General features: G+C 38.4%; 2 protein-coding genes across 13 annotated transcripts in view; one reads left to right on the top strand and one right to left on the bottom strand.

The window, feature by feature from the left end:
• Positions 1-23202, top strand: part of Scalloped (TEA domain transcription factor 1 homolog scalloped) — a 175241-nt gene that overhangs the window by 113362 nt on the left and 38677 nt on the right. For all 12 annotated transcript variants that reach the window (XM_083038132.1, XM_083038137.1, XM_083038135.1 and 9 more), the window contains 2 exons: positions 11825-11949; positions 15965-16103. In XM_083038132.1, coding sequence (XP_082894258.1) covers positions 11825-11949; positions 15965-16103 — 264 coding nt within the window. The remainder of the gene's footprint in view (positions 1-11824; positions 11950-15964; positions 16104-23202) is intronic.
• LOC145936202 (uncharacterized) overlaps positions 1-23202 on the bottom strand; it is a 185927-nt gene that overhangs the window by 142965 nt on the left and 19760 nt on the right. The window lies entirely within an intron of this gene.

The raw sequence follows: 23202 nt of genomic DNA, 5'->3' as shown, positions 1-23202 counted from the left end.
TGAGCACGTTTACACAAATTGAAAGATATAAGTTTTTAATTATTTTAAATTATTTTAAGTTTTTAAATTATTTTATACATTAAATATTAATATTTATTCTCATAGTGTGTAAATTTTACAAAACATAATGAAAGCTATAATTTTAATATTTTGATTAATAATAATCTTGTCTTATATTTCATTAGAGAATACGTGATTCAAGATTTAATAAAAAGATGATGCGTAAATAAGTATAAATATAATCCTAAAAAGTTTACGTTCAAGTTATTAAGTAGGAATAAAAACTTCTTTTATAAGTCAATTATTATATAATGTATTATGATTATGATTAATGTATAATATATTTGTAATTCTCACATTTTTAGAGGCTCATAAGTATTTTTCAAATATTAATTGTCTTAAATATTTTTTCTCTTTTTATTTCTAATATTTTTCTGCACTAGATAAATATCTCTCTATTATTTTTTTACTTGCAATACCTCCGAATATTTGCGTTAAAGAAAAATTCTTAAAAAAATAATTGACTTTACTTTAGTCTCAACACTAATAATACGATACAAATATGTCGCGAATAATATCGCAACGCGAACAAGACGTCTGCTGCAACGTTCATAACGCAGTCAAGAGTCAAGGCGATCGATTACAAATTGAAGACGCTAATTTATACACGGTTCGGCGCTCAGACCTCTGCCTTGACACCTATCGTCGCCCCTATAGTCATTGCTACCGCTATAGTCGTCGCCGTCACTCGGGTGTGTTGCTTATTAACTCGCTCAAGTTTGCCAACCGAGCTACAGCGGCTAACAAGGTGAACAATGTTTGGCAATTATCTCGGTTAAATGATCCTCCTGAGATGCGGCTGCGGCATCCTCCTAGCTACGTTGCCTAAAACATCCAATGTACGTAGTATACATACATTGTTATAGGGTTTCCGATTCGAATCAACTTCCTTGAAACAACATATACGTGTAGGAACACGAGGTATAACAAGCAGATGTTATGCTAATATATGATCGTATTCGTCGAGATTAATAGCGGTCTTTAAAGTTTGAATCATGATTAAAATCGCCTCTTAAAATATGCGTATATGGAATGCACATTTGAAATATACAATATTATTATTATAGATAAAATCATATTTAAATTTTTAGCTTTATTTAATAAGAGAAACAGATTTTTTTACCTTAACACAATTTCAATTAATTATTAAAAGACACTGCTTTGATGAAATCTGAAACACATATCTTCACCAAATCTTTATAATCGTGTTTAGATCTTTCATTTAAATATTCGAGATTTAAATTTTACGCATCTAGGAAAACATTCTTACTTTTCTATACCATTATGCATACGTTTTGCATTATTCTCGCAACAAAGAGAGAATGAGTTCGCTCACCCTCAAGTCAACTGTTGCAGAAAATCAGCGCTCGCGTTCATCAAAGCGCGAACCTTATAGATTTTTACCGCGTCTCGAGGTAACCTACCTACCTGGAGTTAACTATTCCTTAGCGTGACCGGCAGAAACGTTACCTTACATAAGAAATTACGGTAATAATCGTAGCGTAAATAGCGATCGCGCTTGCGTATCGCATTAATCGCGCAACACTCCAATTTTGCCGCTCACTCTCCAATTTATGAAAGTAGAGAAAACGACGGTTTCAAGTTTTCGGAGAAGTAGAATTAACATAATTTGATATAGAAATTCAGATTCATTTCTCGATGGTATACAAATCAGAGATTAAAAGCGGCAATAAAATTTTATCGACAGACAACAGAAATAATTATTTATAAATATTATTTTCCCCCTGTGTCTGAGTTTAATCAAAACGATCCCTGCTACAGAAACAAAAAGCATATCTGTCACAACGATAGAAAGTCGAAAGACAAAAAAGTACACTGAGAGAATTTTCTCTTAGAATTTACCCTGATAATCATGGTAATCATGGGACAATATGGTATAGAAAGAATTTTAAAAATATGTTTGATTAATTTTACCATACTTTTAATAAAATTAATCAAACATATTTTATATTTTATTGTGATAGATATTATCATTTTTTATTGTGATAAATATTAATCCGAGAAATTCTCATAAAATTCTTTCCATACCATATTGTCCCACGATTACCATGATTTTCAGGGTAAATTCTAAGAGAAAATTCTGTGTACATTTGCTCGCACCTATGATAAAATCTCGTAAATTTGATTCAACGAAATTATACCGGTCTGTGAATCTCTTGGAAGAAAACGACAAACGAGGCTGATTATCCGAGCTGTTTTACGTCACTTGGCTCTTAATTTCCTGTCCCCTTTGCCGCGCATGATTTCGGTGCCGACGCGTTTCCTGTTTTCTTCGCGAGTGTATCGCCGGCGCGTAATATTGCAGCCGCGTAATTACGCGAATTATGCCGCGTATCGACTTTTACATCGTCAGACAGCGCGCCTCTCTTTCTCCCATCCGCCCGCTCGCGTTCTTATTCGAGAGACGCAGCCACGAAACGGCGATCTTATGCAAATCGATTAACGGTGCATCCACGCGCTATATTCTGCCTTCTTCTCGATGTATAAGGCTGATATTGCCTGATAAATATTCACCAAGTCTCTCTTTTTCTCTCTTCTTTCCCCCATCCTCTCTATTTTTTTTTTCTTTTTTCCTTTCTCTGTCTTTCTCTCTCTCTCTCTCTCTCTTTACTGTCTCTTCGGCGGACACATCGTTGCTCGAGGGTCGTTAAAATAATGAACTTCTTAATAAGACGGAATTCTGTTCAGTCCGTCGCGTCGCTCTGGCAATATTCACAGCTGTTTGACGATTTTCTGTCTGCTTTTTCGTCTTTTAAAATACGCTACTGCTTAATGACATCAAAATACTGTTATGGCTCGCTTCCGAAATCTGCAGTGCATAATTGTCAAGGAAAATCTTAAGGAGATGTAACATTTTTTCGTGCATTAAAAGAACTGAAACGATTTATGAATATAATCTTGCTCTGTTTCTTGTATAATTAAAATAGAATTTGATACATTTTGACACTGAAACAATTTTCAAAGATGTGATTTATTTCATGGTTTTGGCGAAGAAATTTAAAAAAAATTGATTACGCACGATTGTGTGGGGCTTGGTCAAAGTAACGCGATCTCTAAGTCTCGTTCAATCGTCATCGCACGAAACAAACCAAACAAGCATCCTACCGGACGATGATCCGTGAATCGTGATCCGAATCGACGAGAGGTGCCGCCGGCAGTCGCTTTGTCGTGTCTCGATCGTTTTTCCCCTTTTTGTGCAACGACACGAGAACCTGAATGACGTAAAGTCGGGACGAGATAGAGGATCTTAGAGGGTAGGAGCGAGGAGGAGCAAGGAGGAAAAGGAGGCAGCGCAAACCGGTTGTTGGCCTCAACGCGGCAGCTGTCTTCTCGGTGAACGCGAAGAGCCGGAGAAGAGCGAAGAAACGCTACACGCTCGATCGACGGCTTCTACGCGTTCGTCCAACTAGTAGCTTCTGAAAACAAGAAGGAGAGTTTCGGTACTCTAGAGCGTCTCTCGGAAAAGATGAGAAGGAAAAAGAAAGAGAAAACAACTCCCTCGCTTTTGTTCCTGCTCTATCCTTGCCTTATAGTCACGTCATCCTCGGGTTTCTCCTCGTTGTTGCTCGTTGTTGTATCGAAAACTGTAAATCAACACCGTGGATAATGTTTCTCCCACGGGACCGAAGAGAATCAGCTGTTCGCCTTGACAGCGGTGAAATCTTGAGGGTAAAAGCTAAAGGAAGCGAATAGAGAAAGACGGGTCGAGTTGATTATCTCTCTGGTGACGAATCGCAAAATTATCGATCGGATGTTGCAACTCTTGCAACCCCATAGGAAATAAATCTAATTCTGTAATGATATTTTTTTTGTTTGATCAGAAATTTCTGTGGATGATATACATTAATATATGTAGCAATTAAAGTACAATTTATTGCTTTAAAAAGTTTTAAAAATCGATAATTGCACAGAGAGAATTTTCTCTTAGAATTTACCCTGAAAATCGTGGTAATCATGATAAGAATTTTATGAGAAGTTCTTTGATTAATATTTATCACAATAAAAATAATAATATCTATATTACAATAAAATATAAAATATGTTTGATTAATTTTATTATGCAGTTTAGTAAAATTAATCAAACATGTTTTATATTTTATTGTGATAGATATTATTATTTTTATTTTCAGGGTAAATTCTAAGAGAAAATTCTCTCAGTGTATAAAATCGTTGTATATGGTGGGATGTTAATTCCCATTGATACTTCAATTATATTTCGGTGTTTTTCAACAATATTACTCCTCATTATCTTTTCCTCTTCATCTTCGTCCTTCATTCTCGTCATCCTTATATTTTCTCGACATTGTCATCTCGACGATTTCTCTGCTTCTTCTTCAGACACGCTCTTAAGTTCCTCGCTCGCTTAAGTTTATCGTCATGTTTGCCCGACACACATGCATACAATCTCAGTGTCTAGTCCGCGTCTTCTCGTCTCGAGAGCTTATTACGCCGGCAATGTCGCTGCGGTTTTTGACGGAAGATTTCATTATTCGTCATTAAAACCGTATTAACCCTTGCCTCGCGGTAGAGGCGCAAGCTGGAATTACGCGAATCGCACGAGGATTCGATATTAATCTTGTCGCCCGTTCTAATTTCAGCCAACTCTATATACCGATTATTTCGCAAGAACGATTATTTCGGTGCCGACTTTAATGTATCTCAAAATGCGAGGAAGCGAAATTACATCGCTCGATTATTCCCGACGCGTACGAAAATAACAATTGTTATTACGTACATACGTCATTAGCTTCTAATAGATATATAGTGTGCCTAGAGTTTATTTTCACGTTCTATTTATACACCTTACCTGTATTTTCCTCTTTTACGTACCTTGATGAAAAATCAGTACGATTTCCTTTTATAAAAAAAAAAATTAGGCATTGTATCTTTAAATATATCCACGATATTTCAAGCGTTTTTATAATTAATCTTTAAATTAAATTCTGATATAAAAATTATTTATAGTACATCTCCGAGTTAGATTCGTCTTTAGAAGATCTCTAAAGTCGCTTATAATTCGAAAACTATAGATATCTCGACACATTTTAGCTAGAAAATTCAATATCAGATTAATTAGAAAATTCGCGATTAAAGAATACTACGGCAATATATATCCCATTTTCCAGTTTACGAACGCGTCGTCTCGAAAGTAAATAGCGCGCATTATATTACGCGGGGGCCCCCACGAGTTTCGCGCGCGGTTAGTAATTTTCTCTTTACCTGCTCGCGCGCGCTCTCGTTTTCTACGAATATAATGCGGTTAATGATTCTTCTCTCTCTCGGTTCCCCGGCGACGGCGAGACCGACGGCTCCCCGTTCTTATTCTCGAGGAGCATTCAATTATTGACTTCAATTCGGAGCCGACACACATTAGCATAGCCCTGAATAATTCATGGTCGAACGGTTAATCCTGCAGTATGTAAATTAATCCCTCTAATTGCGCGCGACAATACGACGAGCGTTATACAAGCCCGAACGGTCCCCCGAATCATCCGATTTATGTATATATATTCCCGGTTTACTTTAACGAGACGACACGGCATAATTCTCTCGCGTAAGCTTTACAAATTATTTTGCTCGTAATTGCGGGACGTGCGAAATGCAAAAATGTTGCCCGGCGTCGACGCGGCTATCGATGGAATCGCGTATCTTTGCGACTTATATAGTCGCGGAATAATGACATTTATATAAATATTCGTCGTAAAGATTTGCAAGTTCGCGAGATGGACCGGATGCTGTTGCCGCGTTATTTTCTTCCGAATCTTTTTCTCTCTTCCTCCATCCTCTTCGATCGAATTATCTCGTTCCAATTTACTCCGGGGATCCTAACGAACTGGTCTCGGAGGTACCCGATAATTACCGCGGCGGACTCTCCGCTAATCGCCTTCGTGCAGCGCGAATCTCGCTCTTGAGAGAGAGAGTCACCGTTTGATTTTACGACGATTCCCACACCATGATTCTTTTTCCGCGCATAATAGACAACCGCGATGGTGGTCGTTAACGATGCGGCGAATGCAAGACACATTGATCGTGGAGAAACATTATCGGGGGGGGGGGGGAGGGGAGCTCTCTCTCTTTCTTTCTCTCTCGTCGAAACCGGGACTCGGCAAAACTGCTAATTGAAGAGCTCGCGAAAGTGGCTCGCGTTCGTTCGCGATTTCCATCTCGCGTTACCTCGTTCCCGCGCGGATCCATTCTTTGCCCGGATGCATCGAACTGTTTCCCGCTGCGCGCATACGCGGTGTTATCGTATTTTTTGTTCCTTTCTTTTTCCGCTCGCTAAGAATTAAAGAGGTGAACGCCATAGTTGTTGCGCTCGATGGAATCGCATTGTTTCGTTTTTCTCTCCCGAGGCGCGTTCCGGGATCTGCCAATATTTTCCGGGCGATCTCTCGTCTCTCCCCCTCTATAGTATATATTCCCCGGTTCTCTTTCTCGCTACCCTTATGCGCGAAAAGCTTCAAGTGCGTTTATTATTTTTCCCCACTTTTATACCTCGTCCTTCCCGCGCGCGGACAGGCAGGCGTCGTTTGCGTCTGCTTTTCTTTTCAATCGCTCTCTATGGGCTCCAAATACAAGAGAGATGATTCACCGCGTACTCTCTCGGTACTTTGCGTTCTCGTAGAACGAGCGAATACGTATCTATACACGATATGAGGGGAATCGAGTCCGCTGTTTTTCATTGAACCGAGCGGCGATTAATCACAATCGCGCGCGTCTCGAATGGACGCGCATCTATGGCTGCGAGGCGAGTTTTTTCATCCCTCGGTTGGCACAAACGTCAAAGAAATTGAACAGCTTGACGCGAGAGTGCTTATTATTTCATTATCGACAAAATTAGCAGTTGGGATTTTCATTAACAATAAATTAATATAGAAAGAGGAAATATAGATAGAGAAAATATAGATATAAATATAAAAACGTGAACTTTAGTATGTAATCCTTAATTGAAATATTATTAGAATATGCGAATAATTTTCATAAGTATAAAAATGCGCTTTTCTGACATTATGTAATAAACGAAATTGTACTAGTATTTAATTGAATTAAACATAATTTTTTTATTTATTATTTATGTCTGCTCCGCGTTAAAATCACGAATCCATTAACACACAGTGCAATAATTTCCACGTAATCGTCGTTTCAACGGCTTGTACCTTTACGCTGCTTAACGCGATATTTTATCTAAACTGTATAACAGGCGCTGGACGATTAAGTCCGATTCGTCGCGGTCGATTTATATAAAGTCGGCTATATCGCGCACGCTCTCTCACGAACTTTTTACTTTGCCCCGTGGCTTTGCGCACGTATAATCGTTCGATAATATCGAGACGTGGCTCGTGCCAGAACCGATTAGAATTCTTAACGGCTCGCATAAAAGGCGGAGCACGGCATGAGCGCGTCGTCTCTTAATAAATTTTGCGGCACGATAATTCGCGGCCGGGATCGAGATGATAATTAATTTTTCCCGGAATTTTACGTGAGAGAGAGAGGAAAAGATCCTGTCACGGTGATATAAAAATGCTTACGTTTTTCTCGCTGTTATCTAACGTAATGTCATATCTTCACGACAATATTACTATCTTATCGTCTGACAGTACTCGGTACTTTGAAAGATATTCGACGTGTGACACAGCTTCTACTTCCTTGAATTCTTCAAATTTTTTTTTATCAGAAAAGATGTGAACCTAGAAATAATTTTTGTAAAACAATTTATGAAAGTATAAAGATTAAATAAAAAATTTTCGAAAGTGTAAACACACAGATAAGAAGACTCATTTTTCAGTTATCTTAATCTTGAATAATTTTTGGTAGTTTCTTAGGAGAAACGCGATTAAAGTATTCTCTACTTTAATATTGCTTTTGAAACCATGAGTCACACAACTCCTTCGCATCTTCTTGACAAGGTCAACGCTGCCGCATCTTTTAGACTCGCAAAATATACTCGACAGGGTAAAAGGATAAAGTCAAATGTGGAATAACCGGCAAGCTTTTCCACTTTCATGCGATCGGCGATAAATAACTATCAACGCTCTTCGCGAAAGATTCGCCGGCGTTATGAAAAGGTCTCCTCGAGAGCTCGCGAGTGCGTTATCGGATACATCGTCGTCGTCGTCGTCGTCGTCGTCGTCGTCGTCGTCGTCGCGTGGCTAGGCTACCGTACGTATATATATGCATCTGCGAGGGTGTGTTTGCACACGTTATACCGCGCTCGGTACGGCCAACGTAGGGACAAGAGAGGCGATATATAATGTTCCGCGATATTAAACGGGACGCATTCCACCGAAGCCACCCTCTGGTCCCTGCTATGAATGCTTCTACGCGACCCCCGTCTCCTGTCTCACCTCCCCCCTCTTCCCCCCTTTGCCTGTAGCCCACCCTCTCGTCGACTACCTCCGAAAAGCGGAAGAGAGAGAGAGAGGGAGATAAATAGATGAATAGAGATAGAGAGGATAGACCTGGCCTACTCGACCAGGGCCACCCCCGAATGGTTATACGCCAAATTTACAACTTAGCCAGTGCCACTACCACCACAAACATGGCATTTACTATCGCCCTCGCAGAGTGCAACTGATACATGCGTCTATATATACTATATACGATTCGAGGATAAAGCGAACGAGAACATTTTATCAATGATGAATTCGTCGAGAAGGCTCTACAAAGTTTGAAAAAATTATTGTCTATTTAACTTCGCGAAATTGTTATTCTATAGTATTATTATACTATTGTATTATTAATATATATATTCTGAAAAAGTCATTACGAAAATGTCGCAAGGTTTTCGCTATATATAATTCTATAATTTTATTATTCTAAATTTGTTAAAAATATAATATTACATATGCGCGAGTAATTGTAGATAAAATAAATAATCGTAGTGACGAAATAATGATGCGTTTAACGAAAATTACGATATGGAGTTTTTGAGAGGGTTCGCTGCATCCGCGATATACTGCGGAAACTAAACTCTCAAGAATGTGTTGAAAGATGGACATGGCGATCTCATTCTCGCGAATGTTCGCGACATTCCAAATGTTCATCCCTTTCTCTCTCTCTCTCTTTCTCAAGTTTCTTCATTCGTCGCATTGTTGCAACTTCCACTATACGAGTGTTCTACATTGTCCATAATTCTCATTTCAGTAGAATTTCGACGAGATTCAGTAATTTAATAGTCTAAACACAATTGAATTAATGTAAAGTATAACAAAGCACGATATTAAGTATTGAATCGACACGTTTTATTTAGAGACGCATACAACGTTTTTGCATTCCTTTAACTTTATTATTTAACTGCACTGCTAATATTTTTTTCATGATAAAAAATGTAGAAAACAGGTTTCTCTTTGGTCTTTTAAATTAGAGTCTTGTAAAATAGAAAATTATGAAAGCTGGCGATGCCACGTAATTATATTTGTCAGAGAAGTACAAAACTATGACACGTGTATGTATATATTATTTACTCATCATTTATAAGATGTGCATACTTGCTCATTATTTATACGATATTTATAAGTTATTTACAACATGAATTTGAAAAGAATTCTCTACAGACGCAAATACGAAAAGATTAATATCGCTCTGCTGCAAGACTATATTGTGCGTCGCTATTACAAGATTCGTTAATAAATATCTCTTCAAGTGTGCGGCTCCGAGTAGAAAGCTAAGCAATTTACTGAATCCGGCCTATTCGAACGACGCGGCCACGCTCGCCACCGTCCCTCTTCGCGAGCCGAAAATTTGTCGCGATTCAATCATTACTCAACAAGCCGGACCGGACCGGGAGAATTTAGCACCGTAATATCCTAGCACCGAGCAGAACGGATAATGGAGAAGGACGTGGCACGTTCGCGAGCTCTATCGCGATCGTAGTAGTAGCCGCCAGGACATTCCGAGGTTTCGCCGACGAGGGTGAGATAGAGAGAGAGAGAGAGAGAAGCGCCTCCCTCTCAAAGTTTCTGCACCCTATCACGGCCGCGTGTGCCTGGTCATACCCTATCCTTCATCCGAACATTTCCATCCCTTGGTGGGTAACCTCTCCACCTCTGTCTCCTCTCTTCCTCCCTCGTCTCTGCGAGCAACGCCGAATGCAACCATACGTCATCCGCTGTGATCTATGTTTTCTGCCCGTTCCAGCATGGACTCTTGTGCACACGTGTGTAACGCACACATTTCGGCGCGCGCACATACGTAACTCTCGTGCACGTGCGTCTCTATTAAGCCACCGCTCATTTTGCAGACTGCATATTGCACTCACATGTTCATCGTTGGCCGCGATGACCTCCCCGCATTTTCGCGAGAAACTTATAGTACCGAGGATCGACTTGCTCATCTTTTTATGCAAGACGTTTTCAGCAAATGTATACCTTTTATACATAAGTCGAACAAGTCTTCAGACAGATAAAAGGGGTTGCATATTTTGAAATATTTTGTGCATATATTGTCGTGCAAATAATACCAAAAGAATTATTCTGAAGAGTAATGCAATTTTGTTTAAATACGAGGACAGATTAAATGAAAAATATTCAGAGAAAAATAAATATATTAATATAATACACATATAATAACGCATTTTTTTGCAAAAACATGACATATTTTCTTGCAAATGCATAAAGTGGAACGCGATGCGCGAATATCTGCGTATAATTAACAATTATCCGTCTTGTTTCTCCCCGAAAATTGGAATACGGTTCGCACATGCGCACAGGCCTTCGCGAATGATTCTCCGATGAATTTCGTCATCGCGACGAATGCCACAGGGGGATGAGCGGGGGATGGAGACTGTAGGGAGAGAAAGGGATCGAGGGGGAAGAGGAGAACGGGGAGAATACTCGGCTTTCGGGGGTGGTTGTTGCTACGGATCGGGATTCGTACCGCCACCGGCAACCCCGTCGGGGATAGGGGTCTCTTCCGGGGGTTTAACACACGCACTCCACCCCCGGTAGGCGGAGTGTACCGCCTACGAGCTACCCCCACTTGCCATCGTGGTACTGATACGCGATATCAGCGAACACTTGTTGCTCCGACGTAGAAAGCGACGACGACCAAGTGCCGTCTCTGTCCTCTTCCCCCCTTGCCATCCCCAATCCCCGCGACCGCGATTTTTTACGTGCTGATTTTTCTGTCATCACTCCCACCCCGGAACCCCGTACGTACACCCCCCTCTTTTTGCCCTTCCCCGTAACTAATCCGATAGGATAATATTCCGCTCTGTCGAAAACGAGCTCGCCGCACGATGGCCAGCGGAATTAATTCGTTATTTCGCAGCGTACATTGTTAGAAACAATAACGCACGTGAAATTGGGAATTTATATGCTGGGTGTCCCGGAAGTACCATGATGGTTTTGATGATGAACCACGAGCGATTGAGAAATTTTAACTTTTCCCTATAAGATCATTATTAATGATGAAATGTATTAAAAACCATTATTAAAAAATTATTATTATTGAGAAGAAGTGTAATAAAACTATCAGATTGCTACTTTCTGTTACATATCGTCTTTTATTTCTATAATAATAATCTTCGTTATCATTTCATATATAATTCTCGCACCTAAATCATTTCAATACCATTCTTTCTATGAATAGAACTTCTAACACATAACTTTCATGGGAAGTTAATTTATGGTTATTACTTTCCTCTGCGCGAAATAAATTCAGGTCGTTCTCGTAGCGCAGCTTGAGACTAGGATTTTTCCCGAGAAAAGTTAATAAACCAAAGTTGTTCCTCGTTTGTTTGCAGGCAGTGCGGTGGCTGCAGCCGACACCATTTCCGCGCCGTGGACCCCCGCGAGTTCCGGGCCGCCGCCCGACGCCAACGGCTCCGGCTCGGATACGAAGAACCTCGACGTTGGCGAAATTAGCGATGTAAGTTAACTATGCCAATTAAGAACGACCACGCCAAATACGAAAGTATGTAATCGCACTTTTTTATTTTTTTTATTTTTTTTTATTTTAATTTAATTAACTGCGACCGGATTTCGAGCTTTTTTTTTTTTTTCGTTTACCTTATTTGTCATGAAGAACATACAGTCCTTTATAAACTGTCGTAAATTTAGTAATTACAATATAGTACACAGAGAGAATTTTCTCTTAGAATTTACCCTGAAAATCATGGTAATCATGGAAAGAACTTTATGAGAATTTCTCTGATTAATATTTATCACGATAAAAAATAATAATGACTATCACAATAAGATATAAAATATGTTTGATTAATTTTACTAAAAGTATAGTAAAATTTAATAGTAGTATTAGTATGGTAAAATTAATCAAACATATTTTGAAAATTCTTTCTATTGTCCCACGATTACTATGATTTTCAGGGTAAATTCTAAGAGAAAATTCTCTCTGTGTAATTATTTATCATTTTTTACGCGAAAATTTAAATAAAAATCTCTGATAAAGTGTAGATGCATCGCACATATGTCAATTTTTGAGTTAAATAGTTGAAAATTAATTGAGATTTTTTTATCCAAGATTTCCAAAAAATATCTCCTCGTAATATAATGTAGCGTAAAAGATTTCTTATCAATTTCATATATGTACAATTCATATATAATTTTTTATTCTCGCAAAGATTTTTTAAATGAACTATTTCGAAAGATTATTCTACAAGTTTTTCTTAAACGTCTTAAAAGACTGTTAATCTTTTATTTAATTCTCGATTTCGCGCCTTCAATCTCATTTCGCGCTACACGCGTGAGCAAGTGCAATCACGCTTCGCATCTCGGATGAAATGCGTGTCAAACAAATGCTTGATCGGTTATTAAAACCTTTTTGTTTTCAACGTACGAGCACGCATTTCCACTCGTCTACAGTTATGGTATATATCCATCCTCGATTGGTCTTGGCATCCGGTGTTTCTTATCAAACTCCGCTCGCTCGTGAACGGCCGCGTTAGTCTTCGTTTAATCATCCGGACTCGCAAAACCTGGCCAGCCTCGCGCGTTCCTCGCCGCGTGGCGGAAGATTCATCTCTCGCCCGCGAAAGAAACGTACGATTAAGTACCGCGTCTTTAACAAAGTCGTTAGAGGCTTTACGTCCGATCACGGATGCTGCAGACGAGTGAGTGCCACTGGACACGCGAGTATCCGTTTTTGAACACCTGGCCGGATGTCGAGGACTCGGTAACGTCACTTTGTTTGACCCCGTTCTTAAACGGTCATTCATCTTTCGTCGTGACAGTCACAGTACAATGTTGCTACTGTCATTCGGTATATCCATTATAATTACTGTAGTGCAATTACCGTATTTTTGATATTGGATTGTTTTGATATTTACGTGGTTCGATATATTGTAAAGAAAAAGTCTATACATAATTTGAATTATTTATTATATTGTTTTAATTATTTTAGTTTGTTTTCGCTTTAAATAAAATTCTAGGTTTTTTTAAAAGACACACGATGCACATGATTTAAAAAATATATATTTCATAAATCATATTTTGTTTCGAGAAGCCTATACATAACATGAATTATTTATTATAATCGTTTTAATTATTTTAGTTTGTTTTCGCTTTAAATAAAATTCTAGGTTTTTTTAAAAGACACACGATGCACATGAGGTTTTTTAAAAAATATATTTCATAAATCATATTTTCTTTCTTAAAAAATTGTAAAATTTTATCAAAAATAATTTTTTTCTGAAATTAAGTAGAGGATGATACATTAAAATGATCCATCCTATATAATAATTGTTTAATTTTGAGACATTGTAATAAAATGAAATTTTCCTTATATATATTTTTATTGTATTATTGCCTTTTAACATTTTTAATATTTTTCTGCTAAATGTAACTTAATTTTTTAGATTAATTTAGCCTTAAATTAAAGAATAAATTTTTATTTATTTGTTCTTATATTTAATTAGTCATTATATTTAATTTTCAATATTAAATAACTCTGTAATTAGAATAAGTTTTTGATTTCGGCAGAGAAAGAATTGTTTCATAATTTGATAAAGGATGTGATCTTTTAAAATCATGTAAATTTTATAAGAAATCTAGCATCATATAATTGAAAAGATTGAATAATATAGTTTATATTATTGTAATATATTTTATAATCTCTTCAATATTAGCAAGGATTCTATACTGAAAAGATTTACGCGATGTCACAAAAATAGCTTTTAAATGGGAAAATTGTGCAGCTAATAAAATCTAACAGGTTTCTCTAATTGTAAGTTCCTCGAATTGAGGTCTCAATTAAAGATTAAACCGCTTTGTTATTTTTAATTTATTTGGATAATTTATTTGTGAATATATCCTACTGTAATAGAACTCAAATAGTATCATGAAAATTTAGAGAATTACTTAAGCATTAATCTATTAGTCTTAACGTATGCAAATTGAGTTAGACGTACGAAATAACTTCAAAGCTAGACGTCGCCTGTGCAATTTAACTTTCTCTTCTTGCTCTTTCTTTTGCATCTAATTTCTTCGACGCGATGAGGAGACATTTAGACATTTTATTCATTACTATATATTACTCGTCATCTACCGCGCTACATATTATCCATATATATGATTTATTATTATTTATATTATCATTTATTAAGCTTTATTTTTTATTTTTTATAAACGAGATAAATCATATTTTTTGTTTAATATTCTCGGTAAACTGTTCTCATTGACTTAGCAATTCATACGAACGCGGAATACCACTTCGCGGTAGCGTTTATCGCTGATCTCTGCTCTTAGTCCCCGATCCTCAAAGCGGACGAGATCAAATCGAGGACTTTTTCGTACCATCTGGAGAGTCTCCCGTTCTCGATTGCGTGCTCGACGATATTATATCGAACATAGCGAACGTGACTAGGGTTCTCGGAACGGACAAGCTTGTGTTTCCTCGCACCCTTTCCACACTTCTCGGTATATCTAAACGCCCGGGATAATCGTCCGTTTCTCGGCTCTTCGTGCAGCACGGAGGTTTTAGATTCGTTGAAATTCCGGTTCCAACGATTACCGTGGACTACTAGGTGTTGTTCCCGTGTATCGTACATTCGCACCAAAAAAAGTCTCCCTTTGCTGGATCGAAATAGAAGACATCCTGTAGAACACCGTGCCGCGAAATTCGATAAGACGGACGTGCGAAAGAAAAACGGAAATAGAACGCGCTCACTCGATTCGACAAGAGAGAGAGAGAGAGAATCGAGAGGGATCGGACGTTCCAGACGTGGCTTCGCGGCTCCTGGAGATTCTTTGTTTCGAAGGGATGAAGGTCTCCGAGGTCCAGCCACTCGCTCGCGATAGACCCGGTGGGATAAATCGCACGCCCGCGCGGTCAGCGGCGGAATCGTAGATAAATGAACTTTTCTCGTGTCGAACGTGCCCAGGTCGCCAAAGTACATCGCGGCGAAGACACTCTCCCGCTAGACGAAATGCGATCGTGACGAACGTGACGAATGATCGCGATGGAATTGGTATTTTCGGAATACGGGAAATGCTTCGCTCGGAAATTGGCAAGAGTTCCAATTGCCATTAATTGTGTCGAAAAAGGAGATATTTAATAACTATTTATTGGCTCGATTGTTTACAAGAAAAATAATGCATAGAAAATTAGCTTAATTCGCTTTGACTTTACCTTCACACGAAAGCATGAAGGATTAATTAATTATTGAAAAAATTCAACTAAAAATACAACACAATTATGCAGCATGATTTGTTATAAATGTCAGGAGATATATGTTACTCTTTTATTATATTTATACTATGTAAAATTAGCTATTTAATTTTGTGTAATATGTTATACTTTGTTCGGTCGATGATAATTGTTAGAATATTATTAAGGATGGAAAACACATGACTACAAGTGATGTGCTGTAATTATAGTCCGCCCTCTATTCTTAGATTGCATTAAATTAGATGATCGTATTTTTCAGGACGAGAAGGACCTGTCGGCAGCGGACGCGGAGGGTGTGTGGTCGCCGGATATCGAACAGAGCTTCCAGGAAGCTCTTACCATATATCCGCCATGCGGTCGACGCAAAATCATCCTTTCCGACGAAGGGAAGATGTACGGTGAGTCCTGCAATTTTCTTGTCTATCGTCTTTCTTCTATTGTCTATCTCTATTTTATATAAAGACGCTTTTATTATGAATTTAAAAAATTCATAAATTCCCCATATATGCGTATATATGATAAAACCAAGAACTGACAAAATTATTTCAATAGGAAGATTAGGCAGGATTAAATAGTACGTTCGTAACGCTTAACAAATAATATGAACTTGAAAAGCACGAAATCCCTTATAGCTATTTTATTTTACATTAAAATAAAAATCAATATAGTTATAATTATTTTTAAATTTAATTTATATATAATTAATATAAAAATGATTAATATAAAAGAAAAATTATTAATATGAAAGGATAATATAAATTAATAAATTTATTACAAAAAAATTGTTTACCGTTTTTAAAAAAATTTCCGATTCGACAATAATGTAATTTTAATAATTGACGAATAATTGATATAAAAACTTGTCTTATATAACAGCTTTAATGATTGATGATCGATTCAAATATACTCGCGTTTTCGCAAGAATTATCTGGCTTAGCGATTGAGCTGTAGGTTCGTTCGTTCGTTCGCGTTCGTACAAAGTGCATCTAAGAGCAGCTGGAGAAAAATCCGAGGAAAAAAGGCTGTTCGCCACCGGAAAGCAGCCTCCTCCGCTCGTTTCCTCTCCTCTTTCTCTCATATGTACGGGACGACGACGGCGGAGAAACGTTCAGACACGAGGCGTCGTTATTGCTCCGGTGCTGAGGTCAGTCTACGTGACTGACCAGATATTGCTTGGTACGAGACCGGTGGTACCGCCGTGTGGCCACCACCGTAAACCACCACCACCATTAACCGCCATGAACTCACCACTGGGGCAATAACGTCTCGTCTTCGAGAAGGAGAATATTCGCCCTCTCCGGCCCCAGCGCGAACTCCTACTTTGTGCCCTTTTTTTGCCCGTCTTTTGTATTAATTCTCTCTCTCCCTTTTTTCTCGCTAAATTCGCCGTCGTATATTTTTGCCTCTTTTTTACGGGGAATGATAATAAATTGTCAGCATGGTGTACGATGCTTTTGACGAACAGGAATTCTATATAACAATGTTCAGATCTCTGAGAATATAAGTAATGATGAGCAACAAATGGATGCAATTTGTACAAATTAAATTGAATTTTTTAAGCTTTACATTTGACAAAAGCATTATACATTATGTATTCATAAGTGCAATTTTTTAAGAAGGGGAGAAATACAAGTAGTATATCTCAAAATGTTCCACAATTAAATAGACACATTTAAACTTGTATATAAATAATATACTTTTAAATTCCTTTAAAAACAAAAATAGACTAATGATTCTATTTCTTCCTTAATTAAAAGAATTAAAATTGTTGATTTGATGGTAATTCCAAGGCGATGGATAATTGACGTCGAGTCTGTGTTATTATTCCCGAAAAAAAGACTGCAAACGAACCCTGAAATTGACTCCGGTCCCGCCGCATTTTGCGGGGTGCAACCTGCGCGTATACTGCCACTTGCCTTTCATTCTTAAGTCTTGGTGAGCGAATTTTCCAGACTGTTCGACAGGAGAACGTAGGCCGCATTCGCATGAATCCCATTCGTTAGGGCACAATGTCGCTTAATTTCCGAAAGCACTTGGCGCGAAAAGCCAAGCGGGTGGCAATTCAATCGTGGTGCGCGAGCTCTATGAAAATGGAGCTTAATTCAGACTCCTCCGTGTCGTCGCTGCTGGTGGATGGAAAACAGCAACAGCGACGATGATGACGACGATGGCGACGACGGCGACGACAATGATGTCGAAGCGGCGCCGTATAGCTGCTATTCTCATTTCATTCTCACGTCACAGGAATTTTAATAGTCGTAGCGAGTGGCATTCATCGAATTTTAAACCTGGATTATTATTTTTTTATAACATCTATTTATAGTAAAATATATTAGAAAATATAAATCGGGATAGAATTGATTTTTCTCTTTAATTTTTATTTAAAAAGAATTTAACAGTAAGACAAATATATGTCGAATGTTCGATATTAAAGATTAGATAATTCGGGGAAAAATTATATTTTAATAGATATTAAATTTGTATGTTTTAGATCATTTTTAATAGACTTGAAGGAAATTTTAATTACAAGTTTAATCAATATTGAACTGTTAAATATTACATATCCATTAATGAATAGATTTCTCTATGTATATTATATACACACACATTTCTAGATGTTGTTGCAGAAAAATGTTTTCTCTGCCTCTCAAATCTAATTAATATGCCGAGATGAAACGAGTGATTCCTAAAGTACAAAGTTGCGCGGGGTGTATCTCAATTGAAAATCGCTTTCGCGCGCTACCTCGTCGTCGATTATCGGGAAGTCGAGTGGATAAGTCGCTTTCTCTCTCTCTCTCTCTCTCTCCTCGGGACCGTTCACCCTTCAGGGGTAATTTTCCCCTAGCATTGAGGAATGCGAAAGTCAGCAATTCTTCGTATAGACGATGAAGGAAAGAAAGAGAGAGAGAGAGAAGGGAGAAACGCGCGATATAAGATCGATCTTTCGACGTCACGAAAGACGAAGGAGCGTCGCCGTCGTCGACGAGATGCAGCCGATCGTCCGCCGGATGGAAACAAAGGATAACGAGGCGCGAAAATCGCTTAACGCGATTGGCCATCGATCCGACGGGGAGACTTATCTTGCCCCGTCGTTGCTCACTCGCCGAGCCAATAAAGGAGAGATCCCTCGGCCTTTCCGCGGGATTAAATATCTCGGGGCAATTTACCTCCTTCGACGCTCTCTCTTTCTCCATCACCCTTCCGCACCTTTCCCGACCCTCCGCGTCCTACCTCTCTCGCTCGTTTTCTTTTTCCTGGTCTCTTTCTCTCATCTTAGACGCCGACGCCCACACCGTGATTTCACCGGCGAGAAACGATCCCGACGCGATACGAGAAGTGGAGAATCCAATCGGTCAGTCATAGAAATTTTATCACGCGCAGCGCACTACCGTTATTGATAATAAATATGATGAAAACAATTCGAAGATTTCGCGAAAGATCATGCACAAAGAAATAGGGAAAAATAAATCGATGAAAAGACTCATTATTCATTCAAAGATATCGAAATTATTTTTCACGAATTAAAGGATAAAAATGCACGCGATGCATCATTTAATTGTAAGAATGAATTTTTAAAGCTAATGGAAAAATATGGAAAAATATCTCCATCCAAAAACGTATTTTACAAGTTTGAAGAAATAACAAAGCTCCGAAACGTCAGTTTATCGTAAAAATCCTGCAAACGACTGCGGAAAAAGAGAGAATCGGATCTGATATAATCCGGCCGATAAAGCATCGTTCAAGCCGTTCTATAGAAATTTAACGAAGACCTGTTAATTGTCCTTGATGGGAACATCTGAAAAACCGCCTGAGAGAGAGAATTCCACTCGCTATATAAATTCCACTTGTTTCGCCTCATAAACCTATCGCGCTTTACAAAAGGGCGAGACATTACGAAATCACCGTGATACATGTTGCCAAGCTCTGGGTCTTTTTCGAAAATCTCTCGGGCTCCGCTTGTCGGTGAACGCGGCAACTTTTTGCGAGCGCAGTCGATAGTCTACGAACAATGTCAAAGTGGACTTCCTGTGTCGGAGCTGCGGGCATATCGGACAGGCGAGGGGAAGAAGGAGGAGGGTCTCGATATTCTTTGTGGCCGTTTTGCCGAGGTGGAAAGGATCTCTCTCTCTCTCTCTCTTTCCTTCTCTCCAAGCGCTCCTTCGTCCAAGCGGAAAGAAACCGCATCGTCCCTTCCCACGGAAAGACTAGATCCTTCGTCCTTAGGTTCGCGGCATCCAATAAACCAGCAGAAATAAAAGGCTCGGCTCCGTCCCCATCGTCGTCGTCGGGCTACAACTAGCGAGGAGGACGCGTTTAGAGGAGCGTTTTAGGTTCTTGCTTATACATCAGAAAAGAAAAATTACCGCGTCGCTGCTGCGGTCTCGCGGAACACCTCCGGAGCAGCGACTTCCAACGGTGTAACTTCTCTCCCGCGGGTCAATGTTCCGGAACGAACTCCGTAAATATAGTTTCTTGCAAATTTCCTCGCCCCTTTTGCCTCTCACCTCCTACCGCCCTCTCTTCTTTTCCTTCCCCTGCCCTCCTTTCGTCCAGCTCCAGAGCTCGTTCTTCTGCCAGTTTCCCGCGTCCGTCCGCCCGCTGGCGTTTACCAAGTAATATTACACGATCGCCGAGATACGGCGCTCTGCTCCGCGAGCGACTATACACACGAGAGAGGAGAAGCTTTTGAATAGATTTTCCGATCTATCGAATTTCCCCCACCGGGACAAGATTCGCTCGATATCGCGACGCAATCTCTCTCTCTCTTTCCTCCCGCGATATATCGCTGTACGTTTACGCTAATCGAGAACGCCGGATGTGAATGAATCGATGGATAATTGAGGAAGAAATAAATTGGTTTCTCGATTGCGAATTATGTCTTTATACATACTAACGTCATAAATATTTATCAACTATGACAATCGGGAATATATATATTTTGATACCGATTTAAATTATTAAAATTTAAAGTTGTACACAGAGAATTTTCTCTTAGAATTTACCCTGAAAATCATGGTAATCATGAGACAATATGGTATGGAAAGAATTTTAAAAATATGTTTGATTAATAATTATCACAATAAAATATAAAACATGTTTGACTAATTTTACTAAACTGCATAGTAAAATTAATCAAACATTTAACGATACTTTTAATATTGTGATGTCGAAATACTGTTTGCTCTTCCTTCTCTGTCGTCAAATTTTATGGAGGGAAATTTTTTTAGCAATTGTACGATTTATTTACAAATCTTTATTATTGCGTACCAAAAATGGCCATTTGTTAAAACAAAAAAAAATAATGAGAAAGATTGTCAGGGACCAAATTGAATGCACCGGAAACAAATCAATGATGTTTATAACGACGCGTTATCGTCCTCCCGAGATTACGTATTTAAATATCTTTTAGTCGGCTTTGCGTCGATAGCTGCGAGGTAAAACGGGACGGACGAAGCAAACAAATGAATGAGAAGGAACAGGTAGCCTGACGCTTGTTGTGAACTCGAGTTGGCGAGCTCGGGTCTGCATCGCTCCGGGTCGTATTTAAACAGATAAATCGACCGACCTACCCACCTGGTCTTTATCCGCGACCGCTTAAGTGATCTGCGTGGCAAATCTGATCAATCTCTCCTCGTCGATATGAATCGCGGAGACATTCATGCTAAATTAATCGATTGGGCGGGTACCTTGTAATCCCTTGCATAATAATATACAGAATGTATTCTGCATTTGCATCCCCCCAAAAGAAAAGAAATTAATTCGGGAACGAATCTCTCAACGAGAGTTGAAATCAATATTCCTCCTTTTTTCTCTCAAATTGTCTCCAGAACTTTTTGCATAGATATTATTTTTTTTTTTTTTTGAGACATGTGTTGTGGTCTGATTAGAAATTACCATTTCATTCTTGTACAGAGCGATACGATCTCGCAATCTCTTGGCGTCTGACGTGCGCCTTATATATACGCGGATTATTTCTCGTATGCGAATCTAATATGAAATACAAGAGAGATATATCCCCCGGACCATGATGCAGGAACGTGCGAGCATACAACGGTACGCCTCGGCATTTATCTGATCGCTAATAACACGTAGAGAGCTCTATCCCTCGTCCGTTACTGGGATGGCACGTGATCTCGCGATCACGTACTCTCGCGCTCCTACGCGCCTTATGAGGCCGAGCCGTACGTGCGCCATCGTATCCTGGTTTATGGGTCATCGAGTCCGAGCGTCATTGCAACCGAGAAATCGCGCCGTAGTGGACGCCGAATCTCGCGATCGTAGATCGATTCTCCGCGATCGTGCTGTCATTCGTTTATCCGCACACTCGGTTTACAATAATATTTCATTCGCGAGAGCAATCGCTAATTTATCGAAGAAATGTAGAAAATTCTTTACAATAATAATAAAATTTATTGTCCTTTCATTTTGATACCAAAGAGTCTTAGACAAGCCTTTAAAAAATTCAATTCCATGATTTAATTTTTTTTTAATACTGTTTTAATTGTGTTTAATTATGTTTTAATTTTGTGATAGATGTGATAACATAACTGTTTGCACGATGTATTTAGTATGTAAAAAAAATTTCTATACATATATATATATTTTATGTATATATGTAGAATACATTTTAGTATGCATTTTTAAAAATTTGTAATTGAAAAATAATACTCTTTTTCATATACATATGCATACAACTTTCATTCTGATGAAATTTGCATACTTTATAAAAACATCGAAATGAAAAATGAACGTACCGAAAAATCAGTTTTTATAATGTTATATGTACATACACTACACGGAGAAAATTTTACAGTCCAAATTACATGAAAAATACATTGCCTTTTACAACATTTTATCTTAACAATATTAAGATATTTATTATAAAACGTGTAAATTTTTTAAATTATTTATTTCATGCATCAAAATATTTGAATAATTAGAATGTTCTTTTGTAAAATATAAAACGTTATATAATATTATTGAGCAAAAATATTGTGATTTATTTTATAAGTTATACTATATGATCTCTGTAATTACAAATATTATATTGTAATTTTTACTACAATATTTTCTCCGTGTATGAAAGGAGAACGACCAATATGATTCCACGATGTGCGGAGGACAAAAAGATAAATGACCTACATCTATTCGTGCAATATTTCTTACTTCTTTGTGACATAAAGCGATATCGATTGTTCTCGTTTCGCGAGCTACTGATATGATTTTCCTCTAGTTTCCTCAAAGTTCTCTGACGCAACTTTTTCTCGTCTTTGATATGCTTTTTCATGTCTGTCCGGCATCGCTTTGTGTGCAACACTCCGTGCATCTATCTGAGAACATTTTAGACAAAGCCGTATTCTGGGAACATATTTAGATAGTTTGCTAAAAGCTCCTAGAGAGATTAGATAAGGCTTACTGTTGTGTATGGAGTGCATCACCGAGAGTAACGAGGAGATTAAAGCAGTCATAATATCTAACGTAGTCAAGTGCTTCTTC

This window comes from Prenolepis imparis, unplaced genomic scaffold, assembly GCF_030444845.1.
Source record: "Prenolepis imparis isolate NDT839.2.m4 unplaced genomic scaffold, iyPreImpa1.0 SCAF_5, whole genome shotgun sequence".
Classification (NCBI taxonomy): Eukaryota; Metazoa; Arthropoda; class Insecta; order Hymenoptera; family Formicidae; genus Prenolepis; species Prenolepis imparis.
The sequence above is the reverse complement of the archived record's forward strand: the minus strand, read 5'-3'. Positions and strand labels throughout refer to the sequence as shown.